At 44.8% G+C, this 20,994-nt stretch overlaps 2 protein-coding genes across 7 annotated transcripts in view; both read right to left on the reverse strand.

The window, feature by feature from the left end:
- Nucleotides 1-6,563: 6,563 nt before the first annotated feature.
- Nucleotides 6,564-18,989, reverse strand: LOC113966178 (poly [ADP-ribose] polymerase 12-like). 5 transcript variants are annotated; one of them, XM_027680534.1, is made up of 12 exons: nucleotides 17,366-18,989; nucleotides 17,110-17,286; nucleotides 15,713-16,149; nucleotides 15,501-15,543; nucleotides 13,989-14,172; nucleotides 13,203-13,338; nucleotides 12,603-12,723; nucleotides 11,466-11,556; nucleotides 10,152-10,227; nucleotides 9,305-9,435; nucleotides 7,348-7,499; nucleotides 6,564-6,905 (listed from the first exon to the last, which is right to left on the reverse strand). In XM_027680534.1, exons 6-12 carry the CDS (start codon nucleotides 13,260-13,262, stop codon nucleotides 6,625-6,627), a joined length of 912 nt encoding a protein of 303 aa, XP_027536335.1. In that variant the 5' UTR covers nucleotides 13,263-13,338; nucleotides 13,989-14,172; nucleotides 15,501-15,543; nucleotides 15,713-16,149; nucleotides 17,110-17,286; nucleotides 17,366-18,989; the 3' UTR covers nucleotides 6,564-6,624. The 5 variants fall into 5 exon arrangements, with proteins under 5 accessions (XP_027536335.1, XP_027536333.1, XP_027536334.1 ...); XM_027680532.1 differs by lacking the exon at nucleotides 15,713-16,149; XM_027680533.1 differs by lacking the exons at nucleotides 15,713-16,149; nucleotides 17,366-18,989 and having other exon boundaries at nucleotides 17,110-17,320.
- A 1,717-nt stretch (nucleotides 18,990-20,706) lies between these two features.
- LOC113966177 (cystine/glutamate transporter-like) overlaps nucleotides 20,707-20,994 on the reverse strand; it is a 14,806-nt gene continuing 14,518 nt past the window's right edge. For both annotated transcript variants that reach the window (XM_027680529.1, XM_027680531.1), the window contains exon 13: nucleotides 20,707-20,811. In XM_027680529.1, coding sequence (XP_027536330.1) covers nucleotides 20,747-20,811 — 65 coding nt within the window. In that variant the 3' untranslated portion in view covers nucleotides 20,707-20,746. The remainder of the gene's footprint in view (nucleotides 20,812-20,994) is intronic.

A 20,994-nucleotide genomic window follows, 5' to 3' on the forward strand; every position in this document is an offset into this window, starting at 1 on the left:
TCTGAACACACGTCTTGAAACTGGAGACTGCCTTTCTGGTCAGCCTGAATTGTCTTCTTTGCCTGTGTAGAGGTTAAAGGAGCAGCACAGTGGTTTGGAGACTAGAAAAAGATGAATTATTCATCAGAAAAACAAAAAAGTTTTGGCTTAAAGGGCCTGCAGAACAGCATTTTATCTGCTAGCCGGGGGTAATGGCCTATGACTTGGGAGTTTCCCAGTGCACCCCAGCCAAACCCCACCTCCCACCAGAAGCTGTTTGCTGGACACTGCTGCCTCCTCATCAGAGAATGCATGGTTGAGGGCCGGTAGGGTGGTGTATTCCCAAAGTCCCATCCATCTCTGCAGTCTGTGGTGCTTGCTGCCTTCTCCTCCTTTCACACAGGATTGGAGAACATCACCACCACTCTCAAAATGGTCCTCATCAGCCTGTGGGATAGCTTTCTGGCAACTCTGCTGAAGTTGTTAGGATTTCCAAAAGAAAATAGCACTCTCCTCACAGATGCACACACAGTATTAAAAAAAAATTAAAATAAATTAAAGCAATTTTGAAAGGCTCTGGTTTGGTCAAAATGATAAACATTCAGACCTCAACCTCTTATGGTCCTGAGTGATACAAGTAAAATTATGAGAGGCTGCTGAATACATCAAAATGTACGTGCACCCTGGTGAGACATTGAGGCAAGGCAAGAGATATGCAAGGAGCAAAACAAATGGCATCCCAACGGGGAGGCCAGCACACGGAAAGAGAGGAAGAAAAAGATTGTCAGCTTCTGGCAGGTTGCTTAACAGTAATCTTGACAGGGAAACCCAAACTCTGCAGGAATTCCTGGGCTGTTGTCATCATTTCACAGCCCAGAAAGTTGTCCAGTTTCCAAATCCTCAGGGAAGAAAAAAAATCCTAAAAGGTTTGGATTTTCTTTTTGCCTGTGCTCAAACCCAGGCATGGAATTTTCTGCCCTCTGAGTATGCCAGCCCATATACACTGAGCAGATGCCTGATCCTGTTTAGATAACAATAGTATTATTTGGCTGTTATCTATGTTTCACCTGTAGAAGTCAATACTTCTGAATTTGCCTGGGTTCCCCAACAAAACCTCTGCAGATGTGGAACTAGATCCCCTGGCTACCGAGTCCATGGCCCTTGTACTACTCACTGCAAGGAGCTGCTTCCCTTGGAGAACAACAACTTCCACAATGATCTTGAATTCACAGGCATTAGAGGGTTATGTTAATTTTTATGTCATTATAACATTTGGATAGACAGGAGTCCTGCAAATTGTTTTCCCAGATATGTAATGAAGCTTTTGCATTACTTGTAAGTCTTGTTAATCACATTTCAGCTCAGGAAAGTGCCTAGGTGCCACATGTTAACTGGAGCAAGCAGAACTAAAAGTTGAGGGGGAGGGGGAAAGAAAAACAATCCAAAAGTCAATCTGGGAAAGAAAAGAAAATCCGGTGAGCGGGACACATCATGGAGTTACTCAGACTATACAGAAATAGCAGCAGCTGGAGGAGGCCCTGATGGGAGAAATGTATTTTTGGTAGCACTGTCACAAAGTTTAGTTAGTTAGCAGCCTACAGTTTCATGCAGTGAAACTAATCACATCTCTGACTAAAGAAACGAAGAGAGGGAATTCTGTTAGTAAAGAATTTGATTTGCTCAGTGAAAAAGAAAAAAAACAAAACAACAAATAAGCCAAACCAACAAACAAAAAACACCATAAAGCAAAACAAAAAGGGAGTTGTTTTTTTTAAAAGACATTATGATAGATATGAGGACATTCAGTCAAGTTATGTGAAGACAGAGGTGGTGTAATTGCTAAAATGAGGTCAGATTGTGTGAGGATAAAAGAGGAAAAAGAATATGGAAAAAGACTCTTAGAAGAACCTGCTTGAGCTGAGAGGCAAAATAAAGGTCAGCTGGCCTTCAGAAAAATGGACAGAAAAATGGATCACAGCTTGAGATGGATCTGCAGAGCATAGTAAAAATCCCCATAAACTTACAAGAATTTTCAAAAGAAAAACCAATGGGAAGGTGGAAGGGGCTATCTGCAAAATGCAGTCAGAAAAAGCCTGCAAGAAGCAAGAGTGAAAACAAAGTGTTAAAGCGGAGACCAGTAGGACTTCCAATATCTCCTTTGGACTTAGTAAAGAGAAAATCATGTTGAGTTAAGGAGACCAAAGCTGAAGATACAGACAAAGAAAAATTATTCAGAGAACACACATTGAAATAAAGCTTCTCTTTGGGGATGGGTAAAGACAGAGCTTCCTCCAGTGGTGGGGATATCGTGTGTAGATACTTCTCAAGTATTCATAAGTTGAGCACTGGCACACCAATTAATAGGCCCTCTGATATTGCTGCAAACCATCTGGAAGGAAAATCTAAGCTTATTAAGAACAGATGGATAAGAACCAGGTCAGCCTTCCCTATTGCTCCTATTTGTAAGCGAGATGTAAAAGTAACTCTGTAAAGACAGTTTGAGTTGCTCTGGGAAATAGCGCCTAGCACTCAACATGCCAGACAACAGGCTTCATCAAAAGAAACAGGACTGCAAGAGAACAGGAACAAATAGAAAAAGTTGTTCCTTGAGACGTAAGTCTGATTCCTACAGATCTGTCTCCTGCAGGCCCCTAAAGCCCTTTCCCAAACCCTCAGCCCCCATCATTACCACAGCTACACAGTGATTCGGGATAATTATTCCCTCGAACTAGAAACAGCCTTGTTAAATAATGCAATTGTTGACCATGTCATGCCAAGAACAATATGTGTGTTTTCTTCACCTGGTACCCATACAGTGGTTGTGCCAGGTTATGGGGCTCAGGTTGATTTTTAAAAGTTTAAGTGTTTTGGAAAATAACATCTCATTCAGCATGTTCAATCAAGCGTTGGGTTTCTGCAGTTTAGCCATTCTGTAATAAATTCTCTCAAAATTGTTAAAAAGGTTTCTTACAAATGCTGGAAAGTCAAACTAGGCACCAGTAAATTAAAAGAAAGCCTGAAAACTTGCTGAGGTGTTATTTAATAGAAAGCCTAGAACACTTGCATGAATACGTAATCAACTGTGTTAAAGCTAGGGATGCTGTGAAGCTCTAAGAGCACCACAAGAAAATCAATTAGAAATACATTATGATGAAAAGATCACTTGAGCTAACAGCTTTGCAGGCAGAGACAAAGACAGTACACATCTGAGTACATAGAAGAAATGCATTATTTATACGGTTACAAAAAGCAATTGATCCTTCTGAATTGTTGCTGGTTCCTGAAAAGCAATTGCTAATGAAATTTCTGGAAAAGCTGCCGGTGCCCGCAGCTGTCTCTCAGAGATCACAAAGAGAGTCTGCTGTTGCAGGACAAGCCCACCTCAACACCTGCCCATCCAGTGCTGGTCTGGCTGACTGGAGAAGCAGCAAACCCCATAGAAATCAGTTTGGCTACTCACGGAATTCCTCAGGCCAGACTTTTTTCCATCACCGTCTTGGTGACTCTGAAACTGTCAGTGCCATGTATCTGAGTTAACCTGTTCTCAACAAAGGGAAGAGAGATCTCCAATTTTTTTCAGGGAAAAAAACAATGAATGAGAAGTCCACAGATCAACACTTAGTGCCTGGCAACTATTCCATATGTAGATGACGATTTGCAAGCATTCTCATCTAAAAGGTTGGTGAGGAATGCTTTCTGCTCAGTACCTCAAAGGCACCCAGGCACTCCAGAGGTAGCAGGAGGTTCAGGTTGGGAAGAAGTTTTAGCAAATTTACAATACTGAACAAAACTCCCATGAAGAAGTATTCACAGATAAAGTTGCTTTTCACTTTTACTAGCAGTTTCTGCTCTCAGTGCCTCACTAACTGAAATATTCCCAAGTCTTTTAGCTTTAGACTCCCAAATCTGCTGGGCTAGAGGTTCAATTTCATCTTATGCCAGTCAAAACTCATGCTGCAACATGCCCCGCTTCCTTATTGGTGTCAACACAAGCAGAACTGGAAACTGCTCATGCCAAACACCGTATTTTGGGTTTGTGTTTTGTGGTGGTTTTGACTAGGTCAGTTTTCAAGCAGGTGAATGCCCTGCATCTGCTCCTCCCCATCCACTCTCCCTGTCACTGGAGGCAGGACTGCTGCTTTGGGAGACAAAGGGAGTGTTGCAGAGAGTGACTGTGAAAGAGCATGGGCTCCTCAAGGACAGCTTCCATGTCAGATCCAGTACTGCAGCACCTGCAGAGCCCATAGCAGTCCCACACCAGCACACTGTTACAGCTGCTCACACCAGGCCCTGTCTGACCTTCTGAATATAACACCCAGCACCTAATTCTGGAAGCAGCTGGAGGCTGCAAGAAACTCTCACTGCAGTCAGAAATAGTTTTGACTTACTGGAAAATCTCATTTTCTTCCAAACTGTGCACGTTTGCACGTGTTCTCTGTTCTCTGTCTGGTTTCTTCTTTCTCAGATCAACACTCCCCCCTTTTTCAGTGGCTGGCCTGCTTCTCAGCAGGCTCTCCCTTACTTTCTCCTGCCCCCAACAAGTTTGGCAATCATACTCTGAAGCCCATCTTGCTGGAAACAACTTTTTCCCACCTGATGGATGGTTTCTTCTGGCATGGAGGAGAAGAATGGGAGAAGATGGTTTGTACAAAGGCATCAATACACAGAGCATTTTCCCTAAAAGCTTTCATAATTCTTTAATAATAAAACTCTTCCCAAAACCCTCCATCTCCGTGCCCTTGTCCTGCTCAAAGGCTGCACATGCAACCCCCCATAAGCTGATGAAGCCATGGAGAAAAACTATGCAATGTTGCAAGGACCAAATAAAGGTGACAGCTGAAAACGGTCACTATTCAGTCCCTTCTCGTCCTTGCAAGCCTGCAACTCAGAGGCAGCAAGGGGTGAAGACTGCCCATGCACAGCACCACGGAGTGCCACAGCCAGGCAGCAAGTCTGTAAAACAAAGATCTCCATGTAATCCCAGCTAGCTATAAAATTATCATCTTAAACCAGACTTTCTGTTATTGTTTGTATAAGTAATGCTCAGGTTCATGTTCAGGCAAGGCACAGGATGCAGATCTAGGACAACTGACAAATCCACGGCAAACAGCTCTACAAAATCACGGCAGTTTTCCAATGCAGTAGTATTGATAGTACAGGAGAGCAACTAGCTGTTCACCACTTTCCTTATTGAGAAAGGTGTGTGGCAGCTGGTATGTGCTTTTCTTATTTTTTTTAAATAAAAAATGTCTTATATTCAGGGAAAAAGTCCATATAAGTGACTTTCATTTTTACTTCCTGACTGCATGGAAAGTTCTCTGCTCACCTGTGTCTGACAAGATTAGATCATTAATTTGCAAAAGAACAACCTTTAGGTTCCTACAAAAGCAGTGGGACATGGAAGTGCATGAATTAGGGCAGCCCAGGGACTCATTGCACTCAGCTGTCTTTCTGACATTTTCTAAGGGCACTAGTTGTGCCTGAAAACAACAGGCTTTAGGAAAACTGATGAGACCTTACACATATCCCTCCTCTTGGTTCCTTCCATATATGGCATGCACAGCTGAACCACTTGTGACTCCTTTGATGAATTATAACAGCTTATATATCAAGACTGTTTTAAAATAAACCACAAATTTTTGTTCCCATGCTATTGGTCATCCTAAATGTTATCCCACCATCCACCAAGTTTCAAGTACTATGACCACAATTCAAGCTTCCCCCACATCCATCCCAGTTGGAGCACACACCACTGGGAAACCTCTCAATCACTGGGAGGAGTGCCAGGCAGCAGCAGGGCAACACAAAATAGCCATCACCAGCTTCAGCCTGCAGGGTGGAAAGGAGGTGGCCATGCCAGTGGCCACCATCACACAGACTCTTTGTCTCACTGCTCACTGCTGCAGGCAGTGGCTTTGCAGCCCTGGTGGGACACTGCTGTGTGCCATTTATTCAGCTCACCACAGACTTCCTCACTGTTGGTGTCATGGCATGGTGGGGATTTAACTTCAGCAGCTGCAATATGCTTTTCTTGACCTAAACTCAGTGGGGACAGAGGAAGGACAGGATGTCACAGAGGCGGTAGAACTTGACATAGCAGAACAAGGTGAGAAGAGATGTCAGCAATGAGACCAGGAAACAAAACAAAGTTCTTTGCCAGCATTAATTGCAAAGCCTCCGGAATTCAGGAGCTTCCTACCATTTGATGAGAAGATAGGCCATGATTCCTCTCTTGTGCACCATGATGTAGCTACTTTCACTTATCCTTCTTCCACATTCCTTGCCCAGTCTCCCTTTGGCACATCAGTACCGTCATAGGCAGGAATCAACCCTAAGTGATCGTATCAGTCAATTGTACACTCAGTGGTGCTGCTTTCAGCAGCAGTAGGTGTCACTGCATCAGGGTATGCAAGGCAAGCTCATCCCCGTTCCAGGCTAGAGTGAATGCTGAAGTTTAGCGCCTTCTGCTGGAAAAAGAATAGCCCCTAACAAAAAAACTATCCCCCCAAACCATCAGGGGAATGATATTTGTTAACCACATTATGAAGTGTTCCAAAGCTACTACTAAAGTTGAACAAAGATTAAAAAAAAAATTAATAAAGAGTAATTTATTCAGCGTGAATTCAAAGGAGATTCCACCATTCATTACAGGACCACACACTGGGTCTCAATGCTGTACTCCAAGATATAGGCAGGGTAAATTTGTTGCTTCTCAAAGATGACAAAGATGGAAGGGTCTATCAGGTCATCCACACAGCTGTCATAAAGTCTGTTTGAATTGCTGGCTCGGGCTGGAGGGCGACAGTATTCAGCATTTCCCTGAACAAAGTCTCCAACAAGAACTTGAGCTACAAACATGGTGTAGCGACCACTGCGAGCGGAACAGTACTGGTGAGAATAGCTGGCATCTCGGGCAAAGTAGCTTCCTAAGGACCAGAAAAAGGCATAGGTAAGACAATACAGCAGCTGAGGATCAAGCATCTGCGGTCAGCACTTTGGCAGCCAGCGATTCAACAACTCCAGGTAGCCCTACACACATTCTTGCCAAGATGGCAACACACGTTGGCTTATTTTAAAGCATCAACAAACTCTAGTCATATTTTGCCATCAACCTCCCAGTCCCACCTGCCCAAGAGCTTTGCAGAACAGCAGGTACCTGAAGCAAAGAGAGGTGGTTTTGGTCCCTCCTGGAATGGGATTGCTGCGGATGCTGTCTGCAGCAATGCAGATGGAGGCAGGGGAGAGTGCCCTAATGGCAGGAGTGCAGGGGTCAGGGGCAGTCAGTCACATCACACCCACATACCAGCCTGGACAGGGTCTGCAGTCCGTGCTGCTACAGCCCCTACACCCACACTTCTGCACTTGTACCTTTTCCATACATTGTCCCATGAGTCCCACAGAGCCTCCAGTCAAAGTTCTGCTCACAGATGGCAGACACGTGGGATGGATTTGTCCCATGGAATAGGAGCCGCTCATCCACCCTTTTTGATTTATTGACCTTCTTCATCTTCTCTTTTTGCCTAGAGACCAAAAAAAAAAAAAGAAAAAAAAGAATGACTTGTTATCCTGGTTCACATGAGGACAACTTCCCAACTCAACTCCTCCTACTTTTGGGTCATGGAGGAACAGTGACACCAACCACTCTCAGTGGGGTTACTGCCTGCTTTGCACTTCTGTTGGTACCCTGCTGCACAGCTGGCTCGTGCCAGCAAAACAAAAAGTTCTCAGCATCGCTATGGACTGTGTCACCCACAACTTCATACCACATGAGAGAGTAAAGAGACAAACATCTCTTGACTGGAAATTGGTCAGTTCCCATGTTATATAAATCCTGAATGCATAAATATGATTATAAAACTGAGCTGTATGAACCCACGGTGAAGATTGTATAATCTCTGCCCCACCTTTATCACAAAAAAAGTCCCTCCCTTTTTTTTTTTAAACTCCTGTGTGGAAGAAACTAAAACCAAAGGAATAAACTTGAAATACCAGAACTCAGTTATGATGAAGGAAAAGAATTCAATTTTTGAATAACACTAGTAAGAATCACATCACCCCCCATTAGGTTATGTGATAAAAGGCTCATTTCTACACACACAAAAGAACGCAAAGGCAACCCCAATCACAGAGAGGAGCCCCTGTCTCCTCCCAGGGCTGCCTCAGGGGAGCCTCAGCCCCAGGGATCAGGGAGACACCTGGCACCGTGAACAATGGAACAGGCCCAGAGCAGCTCACAGACATAAAGAGGGTACTGCCCATGAGAGTATGGGACTTGTTATGGGACAGAGGGAAAATGCACTCAGGGATTGCACAGGACTTACAATGCCATGTTTAACAGAGGAACTGTAGGTGGGAGAAGGGTGAGATCAGGATGGCCTGAGAAAGATAAACAGGAAAATAGATGGATAAGGGGGTAAAAAGGGTTGGTTGTGTAAAAACAGGTCACTGCCTGGTTAGTAGGCTGGTCTGGCCACATCCAGTGCCTGATCAGTACAGTCTGCCCTATCTTCTCATTAAACTCCAATTTCTAACTCTTACCTTGGTGATGGAGTCTCCAGTCTGTGGGCATGCACATGCGTGGGGGTCTGAGTGTGGCAACTGGAGTAGGATCTTGGGTCACAGGAGCCATATATCTACAGCCCCAGCAACTACAGCAAACGAGGGCACGTGTGCCAGTGTGTGATCACCAGCCAGTGTAAGGCTGGACAGCCAGTAAGGAGGGGAGCTGGCCCAGGAGTCAGGTTTTGGAGCAGTCATAAGTCTAGGCCAGATGCTGGAGAGACCAGAAGGTCTGAGCTTGCCTATGAGTGGGACTGGGAGGTCCAGGCCAATCGCTGAAGACACCATGAAATCTACCAAGACCCATTTGCATGTGTATGTGTCTATGCAAAACATAACTGGAGACAAGAGGACCCAGGGGCCAGAAGATGGGTATGCTAAGACCAGCTCCTAGAGGGATCCATCAATGTATATGTGTTGCATTAACAGGCTTTTGTATTGACATTCATTTTGACACTCATTTCCATTCAGCCAGAGGAAGGGAACGCAGTGAGGCCATTGGTGCTGTTTATGATTGCCCAAGTGCTGTGCTGCCTGTGTTGGTTTCTCTGTTTGTATTGATATGTTTTCTGTGTATGCACATGCACCTACTGGGAGCATGTGCTGAACCTCACTACCAACCAGACCTGGGCACACAGATACATGGTAGCCTCACCTCTGCTGGGCCACTGGATTTGGCAACTCCAGGTAGGCTAGGGAGGACAATAGATTAGGAAATGCTGGTCTTCTGATACCATAAAGAAAATGAAAAAAAATAGATACAAACCACTGAAAAAGTTCCCAAAGTGTTGGGTTCTGGATCCTCTGAAGTTGGTTGATGCAGTAATCTTTCATCGTCTTTTCAAACAGCCTCTTGATTTTTCCATATTCGTGGGAATCAAAGCTGAGCTGTATCAACTGAAAATTTTAAAAACACCAAAAATAGGGTATTACTGACAGTAACAACTCCCAGTCCTCCCAAAGGACTCATCAACCTCCTCACATCTACATAAAAATCACAAGCTCCTTCTGTTTTTCCTGTTAACCATCCTCTCCCCATGAGGAAGCACAGACACTAACTGAGGGAAATCAATGCAATCCCATGTGAGCTTCCTTTGGTGGACACACCTCCACATCCAGATTATTTTGAGTTCAGAGTAACCTAAAGTTGAAATGCACAGCAGTATTAAGGCTGGAGAAGAGTGGAAAGTTTCACCTTAATCTGACACCCTAGCTCCTTCCCTACAGGGCTAAGCTGTAGTTTTACCACAGCAAATAACATTTTGCCTCAAATCAACAGGGGAGATACTACAATACCCCCTTAAGATGCAATTCCTCCAGTTTATCAGAGGACGAGGTGCCTTGGGACAGTGCAAAGGACAGGTCAGACCAGTAATGGCCAAAAGTGCCTTTCTTATCCTGCATGGTATTGTAGGGGTTTCTCAGAGAGCTTCCCAGGAAACACACATCTATTCTGACTGTGAAACTGTCAGTCTTGTTTCACATCATAGTTGCTTATTTTTATAAGACACGTTTAAAAGCTGGGAACATCTCAACTGCCTTGACTCATGTTCTCAGGAAAATCAGTACAGGACACAGTTCATCCTACCCACTGGAGAGCTGGAAAGACCTACCTTGAACCCAATGTCAGGTAGTGCAGACTGGTCCCATTGTGGAGGATAGACAGAACAAGACAGAGTCATGTTCTGGCTGCAGAAGAGAAAGAGGAGCAATTCAGTCGATACTTCTAACCAAAACCCTCTTCTGAAGAATCCAACCATGGGCTCTACAGCAGCCTTCAGGTATCCCTGGATTTTTATTTTTGTTTTACTTTTCTCATAACTATTATCCCTTTCCCTGGTTTAGATTTCCACACACATCCTCACGGCACTGATGCATCCCTTGGCAGGTAGAAGAGCTTCAAATGAGAAGTAACACGTTCCTAGCTCGCTGGTTTATCCAACTGCTCCAGACAGCCCTCCACGTGTGCTACCTGAACATCTCAAGGAAACCAGAGCATGAGCCCTCTCCTTCCATGTGGCCACTCTTCTCTGATTCACTGGCCAGATGGGTGGCCAGTGGTACCCGTCCCCAGGACCAAGCCAGCCTGGAGCCTGTGGATGCACAGCTGTGCCCTACAGGGACTACTGCACCAGTCAGTGCTCAACAACTTCCAGCACTATGCCCTCCTGGCACCCAGGTTTTAACCCAGGCAATAGGAGCATCATCATCCATTCAGGATCTACAGTTTAGTTTGGTTTGGTTTGGATTTTTTTTGAATTAACCCCCCTTTGGTTGAACTAGCCCTTAAATTGAACCCTCAGTTTCATATGCACTTTCTATCGGTGAGTTTCTGAAGCAAAGGTAGCTCTTTTTAAAATAAATCAGTAGCACAACTGACCTTTACAGCAGATGTGCTCCAATTCTGTTAAGCTGAACTTCCTTCAAAAAAAAGCCATGAGATAGGGCATCTCAAGTAAGTGCCTCTAGTTCATCTAATTTAGGGGGATTTGCCTGAATTTGTGTTTTAATATATCCTCAGCTTTCTAGGGAATGGTATCCATATGCTCCATAGCTCTTGGGATTGGCAGTCTCTTGCTCCTAATCTCTGCACAGTTTATTTATTAGCTTTGAGGTATAAATCAAGGAATAAAAATTCCTGGCACTGTTGGGTCAGCCTTATGCAGCCTTGCCTCTCACAGAGAGAACAAATCCACTCTAGTGGTCTCTCACAGCTGCCAGACACTGCCACCAAACATCTCTCCAGAGTGCTTCACAGAAGTGTTGCATAATTTACAAATACTGTAGCCACAAAATTTACCATTAAACGAGGCATCTAAAAAATGAATTTAAGAAATCTAAAATTGCATTTTAGACAGGCAGGAGGAACTTCTTAGCAGAAAGGTGCTGTCCTATAGAGACATTGTTAAATAATGAATGTATATTACCTTCTGTCTTGTCCACCTTCAGGTAACAGATGTTTTGGCAGTCGAATAACCTTTCTTTGTGTTTTAAAGACCAAATTTGTTTGGACCATGTCTTCAAAGAAAAACACAATAACTCAAAAATTAGATAATTCATTGTCCAGGGACACACTCTTTTATGTTAAGTAAAAATAAAAGAGGAGGTAGCCCTGAATATTGCATTGCGGTGCTCTCTCTATCCCACCCACCCCAGTCCAGACTTCATTACCGTTCCCACTTGCACTGCTCCTACTTGGAGATCAGCAAGCACATGTTGTGAAACTCAAAGGCAACCAATCACCAACTGCACCTGCATATGTATTTGCACCCAGGCTGTCAGCCAGAGAAAACTAGGTCTGATGGCAGGCCTGCAGCAGGGAAGAGTTTTCAATACAATGGGGGCCATAAACCTGGCTTTCCTGGCAGCATGGGGTTGTTATGTGGTGCTAAGAGGAAAGTCTGCCCTCTCTTCTTGGTCCTGTAACAATATCACAGAGCACACGCTGTGTGACATGGCTAATTATCCATTGTTTCCTCCTTTAAACACCACTTTTGATTCATGCCAGGAAATAGATTTAAAGTTTGGAAAGCTAACAGGAGTTTTAAGATGGGTAAATAAATTAGAAACAGAAAAGCATTTCTCATTTTCCCGTTTCTCTCTCTGTGCAACCAGCCCTAAATTTTCATTAGCTGCACTCTGTGCTTTCTCTCCCCATAATTAGCTTGCAAGATGTCCACTACGGTCTCACTTCTTCACCATTTGACTTTAAGTCTTTTGTTTGGGTTTTTTTTCTGGTTTCTCGTTCCTTCTCTTTGGTTGTATAAACCCAAATGGACAAGCCAGGTGCCATGAAGCATTTACTCTCGACCCTTCTGAATACACAATATTGTCAGAGATGCTTTTTTGACGACAGATGCCCAAGTGTAGAAGCTTGAGCAAGGCATCTCAGAACTGCAGAGAAATGTACATACTGCTCAAGCTCTGTAGCATTGGAGAACATTTGCAGGAGGAAAAAGAGCTGTTCAAAGAGATGCAGACATAGGGTGAAAGCTCTTTATGGAAGAAAATACCTTCGAGCCAGCTGCACTGTGTAACAGACTTAAAACGAGGATATACTTCACCTGCAAAGTTTATCTTATAGTGCTGAGAACCAGCCGAGAAAAAAATAACAGCTTTCTTGTCAGCTAAATATTCATTCTCCAGAAATTCAGATGTTATGCTAGCAGAGCAGTGATCTGGATGCTGTAGAAAGAACAAAGAAATTATACCTGTTAGAAACTACTCTTTGGTTTAGGAGTCACTGTGGGGAAGTACCAGTGTTTCCCCAGGCCCCTATCATGTGATGCTGCTCTGAAGTAAGTCCCTAAGGTTTAAAGCATTTTGTTCTGCAGTGACAGAGGGGTACCCCACAGAGAACAGCTGCTTGTAACAACAGCAACAAAGCAGCCTTCAGCCTGTGTGGTCAGCTTCAGCCAAAAGATGTCTGTCAACTCTGGAAAATGCACACGCTTTCAAAGCCAGTCCTTTGAAAGCTTTCACAAAGTTCCAGTCCTGCTTTGAGGGACAATTAATAAGACAATTCCACCCGAGCATCGGAGCAGCACTGCAAGGGCACCCAGCAGTGCGTGTAGAACTCACCAGCTGTAGAACAACATGCCCTAAATAACTGTCCAAAGATGGTTTAACAAAAGCTTTTGGCATCAACAGCAGATGGATCTCACCTCTTTCCCATACTCAATCCACTGCTCAGAATCATCAAGCCAATACCAGGAGTACTCCATTTCAGGAGCAGACAGATGAATCCAGAGAAAACACAGGTGCAGAAGAGCTGATCAGTGCTTGGCTGCTTGCTCTGCCCTACATTGAAAGAGAAATCCAGATTCAAGTAGGATCTTCCAAAGCTGTCAAAGTATACAATATCCCTGGTCTGATCAGAAATCTAATCACTTCTCGAAAAAGGAGACCCCCTTCAGCTGGGAAGTGCAGGTTTGCCCCAGAACCAAGGTACTGCTGTTTATACATTTATGTGGCTGTCTCAGTTTAAAGAGACTGGAGTGTTTTGCTAAGGAGGACGAGTTATGAGGTAGACCAAACTCCTCTCTCTCAGCAATTGTAAATCCGAAATTAAGAGGCTCCAACCGAGGAAGCACGGAAAAAGGAAGAAATAACAACCCTTTATTAAAGGATATATGTATATTGGCAAAAAACAGTAACAGAACACAAAAACAACATCCTGTACCCAAAAGTCCCCTTCAAAAAGGAAACAGTCTGATACTTCTCTGTCCCCTAGCGCAAACCTAATCCCGGTTGGCAGGAGCGCTGTTGGATCACTGGAGGAGCAGAGCCTGCAGTTGCTCTGTGGTGGTTGGGAGGGGGCACTGTTGGGCTCTGGCGGCCACGGCGTGGGGCCCCGGATCATGGGAGGAGCCGAGATGGACATCTCCCCCCACCGAGGAGGGGAAGGGGAAAAGGGGAAAGAAGGGCGGTTTCTTTCCCACGAAACTCACTTTGTCTGTGGCTGGCTGCTGGGACTCCTCCGTTTCGCCAACGAGCACAAACTCTCCGATGAATTCTGAGCAGATTCGGGCTGGAGGCAGGGGCAGCGCGCAGGCAAGTCAAGGAGAGCAGCCAGATGACCAGGTTGAGAGAAAAACGGCCTCAAAGCTTTTCCAACACACACCCCTTGCCTCCCTTAAGGCAAAAAGTGAAATGTTCCATGTTTATAAGGAGAGGAGCAGAAAATACTCCTTCCCCCTCCTTGCAGATTTGGAAGGGCCATTAGCCTGGAATGTAGTTCTGCCAGCTCCTTTGTGTAGATAATCACCCAAGGCAGAGAGTTGTCCTCCCCATTCAATATCCTTCCCCCACATGCAGCAGGGCAAAGAAAAATTCCCATTTGGTTTTCTTAGAACAAGTAAACCCATGACAGTGGCAAGGTAAGCACCACAGAAACAACCCTGACCTCTCTGTCTTGGACCTGTGTCACTCTTTTTCTCTAAAATATATCTTTCTAAAGTACACATTGTAAGGAAATACACTTGACACAATAAACTCAGCTTGTTGCATGAAGGCCAGTGATGCCACCTGGCTAATAGGAATAAGATTTGGCTTCTGAGCAGCGTGTGATCAGCTGCAGAAGTCAGAGTGCTTTCAGAAGGCACTGATAGCATTATCCCTCCTTCAGTGTTCAGGAAAACAAAACTGCTGCTCACAGGTACTGTACCAGGTGCAGGTGCTCAGGTCCTGGCAGTGGTGGGCTGAAGGGATGGCCCCTGTGAGCAGAGCCCCTGGGGTGCCCCATGCCGGACACAGCCAGCTCAACAGACCCACTGCAGGACACAGCTGAGCTCATCAGCCAAGCTGGTGGTGCCTCTGAGAAAGCTGCTGAGCAGTGAGGAGTAAGGAAAAATGTGAGAGAAACAACCCTGTAGACTCCCTGGTCAGTGAAGGAGGAGGGGAAGAGATGGTCCAGGTGCTGGAGGAGAGATTCCGTTGCAGCCCTTAGAGAAGGTCATGGTGAGGCAGGCTGTCTCCCCGCAACCATGGTGGAACAGATATCCACACTGCAGCCCATGGAGAACCCCATGATGCAGCACATGGGCAGGCCCTCAAGGAAGCTGCAGTCCATGGAGAGGAACCCTTGCTAGAGCAGGTTTATCCTGAAGGACTGCAGCCCATGGGAAACGAACCATTCTGGAGCATGGGAAATTTTTGAGCATGATTGAGATGCAGAGGGCAACTCTCACTGAGTTACCGAGGACAACATCTATTTCCCTTCCCTGCTGTATTGTGGGGGGGGGGGGGGTTAGGGGCAAGGGGAGGTAGAAAAGTCAGGAACGAAGGAGTGAAGTTGAATCTGAGAAGATGGGGAGTGATCTTCTTGTCTTTATCTCAATTCATGAACTTTTCCATCTTATTTTCTCTCTCCTGTCCTTTTGAGGATGAGGAGTGAGAGCTAGCTGGGTGTCTGACAGCCAGACAAGGTCAAATTCCTTGGAGCGGGGGATATCATTACTTACCAGCAAAGTCTCTGCTCTGCACTCTACCCTAGAGACACAGCACCTACAAAGAGAAGAAGCTGAAACAGGTAGCTACCGATAATTCCAATTTGGAGGATTTTACTTTGCTTGCTGCTGTGCTTCAGCCTCCATTCAATGTCCCAGTTTTGGATCCAGACACTTTTTTCACCAATTCACTGTCCCTGCAACATTAACTATCCTGGATCACGTACCCATAGCTGAGAGCTGCCCCCTGCCAGCCGTGGAGCTTGCAAGGGTCTGTGGCAAGGGTCTGCTCTGAGCTGCCTGAAGAATTTGAACACAATACGGAAACAGAAACTGGAAATGATCCTGTATCCGGCTCTGACGTCCTTCATACTTTGGCAGGGATCATGGGTATTTGGAGCAGACTAATGAGAGGAAATGGTTATAGGAGGAGCTCCCTCACAGAGCTATTTACAGTGCAAAGGTCCACACAATAAAGGCTTGGCAGTACCTGGACTGCCGGAAGAAAGAGCGAGGAAAGACTCAAGTCTCCTTTGCAGATGTCACTTGTTCCAGTGCTGCCTTCAGACCACGGTCGCTCTTTCTGCTCAGTAACAGCAGCCAGGTCTGTTCCTAGAAAATGCTCCAAACTCGTCTTCTCAACCATTGTAGGAGATCAGTCCCACTGCAGGAGATTCAAGAGATCCAGCAGGAGGGTTCTTTGGATGTGGCCGTCCCTTTTCTCCCCTCTGCACAGCACAATGCTGCTGCTGCTAGCACTGGCTGAAGAATTTGAAGTTTGTGGATTTGAAGTGTGAGATTTGAGGGGGATGGAGGAAATGGAGAGGAAAGTAAGCAAGTGGGGTGGGATGATATTTCCAAGCAGCTTTTCTCCACTGCTGCCTCCCCCCCTCTTCACTCTATCCCCACTCCACAGGCAGATGCTAACCCCTGCTGGCTCCCCTGCCAAGATCCAGGGCTCCCAGTCCGCCCTAATCACATGAGCCTTCAAAAATGTCCAGTTATGCCTTGCTTTCACTTTCCACTTTCTGCTCCTTGCAGGGATTTTCCACTCACCAACTAACCCCAACTAGAAATAAATGGAGGTGAAACACTTAAAAAGCAGACAGAAATACTTTGCTGGCAGGACAGGTAGTATCCTTCACCTTTTGCTGAAGATTTCTCTATCGGATCTTGTGCATCTGTAAATTTTTTTATATCTCTACAGGAATAACTTGATACAGAGGGAATTTTAAACATAAAAAGCAACCTCATGCTACCTTTTCTCTCACACAAGGAGGAAAGACGAATTAATGAAATATAAACATGGCTTACGGTACGACTAACTCCAACAGACCTTAAAGCCAAGCCATGAAATCCCCAACTTCCTGGGTCTCTGACCCTCCTTGCTCAGCAGCAACCCCGGGAAAGCTGTCACAGCCCGGCATGTGCCACCTCCCTGGCAGGCTGCCCAGCTACCACCCTTGGGAGCTGGGGGCATCAACCTTGTGCCCGACAGGTTGGACGAGCCTGTTGAACCCCTGCTCCACACGGGAAAGGTGCCCCAGGTGCAGTAAGACCTTCAAAAATAAAGTACAACTGGCCTGTGAGAACTCCTTGTGAACTCCCAACAGCACATCTGTACCTTGCTGTCTCTGTCGAAGCCTCTCTCCGTGGGACAGCATGGATACCTCTGTGCCACGGACCCTCAGGAAAACGGAGCTGAGTAACATTTCCTTCTGATTATTGCGACATACGCATGCGCGTCTGCCAGGCGTGAGCACACCCAGCCAGGCACAGCAGATATTTCTGGCAGATACATCTGCAAAATCAGCATTATTACGAAGCAGCATGCTATATTCCTACTGCTTGGTTCCCCTTCATTGCACACCAGCACTTACCTGAAGCAGATTCCTCCCAACTTTCTAGTGGCTGGAGATATTCGGGACCTTCTCCTTTCATCAAGGAGTAGCTTCTGCTGAACATCATTCTTTGAAAGCCAAAAGCTCGTGATGCCTTGCAAAGTGAACCCCAAACCTCAGTGCAGAAAGTGGGTACATCGCTCAACATGCTCTCCCCAGGTTGGTTATCACACTGCTGGAGGGGTTGCAGTATTCAGTGCTGCATGGAGCCACACAAACCAGCGTGTGCCAAGCACAGAGCCCTGTGAGGCAGGCTCAGTCAGCCCTCTGAGCTGTGCACAGTCCCAAGTGTTTGCATTCCTGTACCTTGAAGTCTGATCCTCAGCTCTGCTCTTCCCCATGGAAATCAGAGAAGGGTTAGGAGCTTTCCAGTCTGACCTCGAGCCTTTCAGCCTAAAAAGCTGACAGTGTTTCCCAGCAAAGCACTGAAGCATAAAGTTTAACAACAGGTCAAGTAGTCTTGACTATGCAAACTTTTTCAGATGTAAACATTACTTTAATTTTTTTTTTTTGTTACACAAATTGCGTTCAGTTGGATTACCCTGAACATTTTTATTTCACAATGGTCCAGTCACACTAGATCAGTAGCGGCTGAAACACATAAATCTCTGTTTGAGTTTCTGGAAAGGGTGCACTCTGAGTGCATTTTATATACATAGTATTAAAAAAAAAAAACCCTCAAAACATAACGCCACAAATGTGATTATGAAGCTGAACTTACTTTCTTCTGCATCTGGCCTGTCTTGTCTGGCCTTTGACCTGCTATGTAGTATCTGGCTTTCATCTCCACAGCAGCATAACTTTTATGCTTTTATGCTTCCCTTTGACTGATGAGATTTATAGGATCAGGTCCTAGAGCTTAATTTTTGCTTATGTGAATTCTTTAGCAAAATACGCTTCTGAACTGAAGCTAAGAACTTCAGTATGCATGAGATAGCTCTAGGAAAAACATTCTGGCTTGGTAGAAAATGTTTACACAGCTTTGCTGGGAGCAGTATACCATCCTGTCTAAAAGCAAACAACTCTCCACAAACTGGAGACTTGAGCTCACTGTAAACCGATACCTTCTGAACATCTTTTTTTTTATTATTTTTATCCCTTTTAATTGCAATGTCATCCATGGAGCTGTTGAACCTCAGATTTCTCACTGTCAGTGCAGCCACAGTACTATATCTGTCTGTATTTCCAGTATCTGACAGGTCTTGGAGCAGACATCATATATATAGCCCTGCAAGATCACATTCCTGCACAGTCAGCAGAGGCACCCAAGTGTGGTTTCCCTGCATATGTCAAACGATTTATCCTGTATAAAAAAAACCATGGTCCTCCAGGTAGGGTTTCTTAGTTTCCTCCCAGGAATTTCAATTCTTGTTCACTTTTTCTCTTCAGAGGAAACAGACAAAGAAGGCACATTTCACCCTTTCTCTGTGCCTGTCTGCAGACACACAGCAGTTCTGTTGCAGTTTCAGACTGCTCCAAGGTTTGATGTGGGAGTACTGGTGCTACGGCATGGGCACACTGTGCTCACAGGGGTCTTGCAGCATGGGACCAGGCTGGCAGCACCTCATGCTTCTACCTCAAGATGTGGAAAATCCCCCAGATCACCCCCCTGGGGTGACCAGGCTCACCTGGTTCTGCAAGGTCTTCTGCAGGTTGGTTCCCTGGCCACCCACACGGGGTCCTGTCTGTGGGCTGCTGTGGAAAGGTGTGCCAAGGGGTTCAGCTTCAGCAAAGCCTGGTATGAGGAGGGACCAACTCTTGTCTGGGTTCCTGGAAACATTTCTAGATCTCATTTGAAACCACACTATCATTTAAAGCCAGTATCTTCTCCTGTAGGTTTTCTCAATGGTTTTCTCAATAAGACTGGATTTCCTGTTGGATGATGTCCAGGAGCTTGTAAATTAAATTGGAGGGGGGGAAGTGGGGAAATGAGCCCTACCAACCACACTGCTGCTGTCCCAGCTTAATTCAGCACAGGAACAGGAAGCAGTCATAACAAGAATAACTCTCAATTGCTTTGAAAAAAAACCACCCACCTTACTTAGTTCCAAAATTTTACAAGTTTCAGTAGATGACATCGGATTTGTAAATGGTACTTTGTTTTTATTGTAAATACATAAATGCTGGATACAAAAGATTAAAAATGTTCTGTGTTCTGCTGTTGCTCTCTCCAGCAGTCATTAGAGGAGTCCCAGCGTGCTACTTCCCACCTTTTAGGAAACGATTAACAATTACGTGATTGGAAATAGCTAAGTGCTGTTTTATCTGGACATAACGTTTCCAAATTAATAATGTAAACCAAAGTAATCCGATAACGGAAACCTCTCCTATGCCATTAATTCAAATGAGCATTTACATATTGAATCAGCAAGTCATTTGCCTGCAGATGTGAAGTTAAAGCTTTGATATGAAGTTGTTCATGTCTTCTTGCAGCACTAAATGATGCACTGATTCAGAAATCTACCCAGGTCTCATCAGTGGTCCCATCTAACTAAAGGAGAAATTGTATTTTACTGCAGTTGGGCCAAATCTTGGATTTTCAACTTCACTGGAGAGCAGTGGGGCTGGGAAGTTGAGGAAGGGATCAGGATCTATTCTTTCATATTCCAGTTGATATTCAGCTGGTTTTGTTCAATGTGTTTGTACATTTTAAAATGTCATTTCAGAAAAATAAAATCCAAAGTTGAAAGATGATTTCAAAGCTAAAAAAACTTATTCTGCTTATAGAATAATCAAAATAAAACATTCTGACCTTACTTTGTTAATATTTGAATCTGAAATGGTTTTAAAATACCTTATTAACCTGAATCTCTACTTTCTGGTGAATGAAGTTTTATTCCCCTGCGTCCTCCTTTCCAATTCATCTGCCTTTTCTCTAATCTGCTCTCCCCACCCCTTTCCCTTCATAATGTTTGCCCACAGCACAGATACTATAGCACTTCAGTTTGAAACCTTTGTTTGGCTTCCATGTATTGGATTCTATGTACTGCAACATGCTCCCTTCCTCTATTTGCCAAGTTAGGAAAATAAAATATTGTGTGTGTATACACACACAGTTTTACTGAGGACCAGGCTAGGCTGCAAAATTAGGATCTTGATTTCAAAGACACTGTAGGCAAAGCAAGCTCATTTCAGAGAGCTAGTTTTTTTCTTCTGAAAAAAGAAAAGGGGAGAAGCAGATGTGATACGTGCATCCCAATCCCAATTGGCAAGCTTGGGAACACTTGCAGCAAGGTTTTGGCTCAGGTTCATCCACATTTGAGTGATTAAAAGAATAAAAGCATGGCCTGTTTTTGGAAGGATCAAAGGTGTGAGAAATGAAGTAGATTTTATTTTCTCCTGTGAGTTCTGACAGTTTTCTCAATAAGTCTTGATTTCTTGTTGAACAACTTCCAGCAGTAACTGTAGTTTGTGTGTAAGATAATCTGAAAGGGTGGGAAAAAAAGGAAGGAAGCTTAGTCCAGAGGAAATCCTGATATATGGCTGAAAATAAGAGCTACATGCAAAGGAAATCTGTCCTAGACACTGCATGGAGCGGACATGTACTTCATTTACATCTGTGCCTTAACCATCCTGGCCTCTTCCCCAAGCAGACAGACCTCAGGCAG

Source organism: Neopelma chrysocephalum, unplaced genomic scaffold, assembly GCF_003984885.1.
Source record: "Neopelma chrysocephalum unplaced genomic scaffold, ASM398488v2 Primary Assembly neopelma1_59, whole genome shotgun sequence".
Classification (NCBI taxonomy): Eukaryota; Metazoa; Chordata; class Aves; order Passeriformes; family Pipridae; genus Neopelma; species Neopelma chrysocephalum.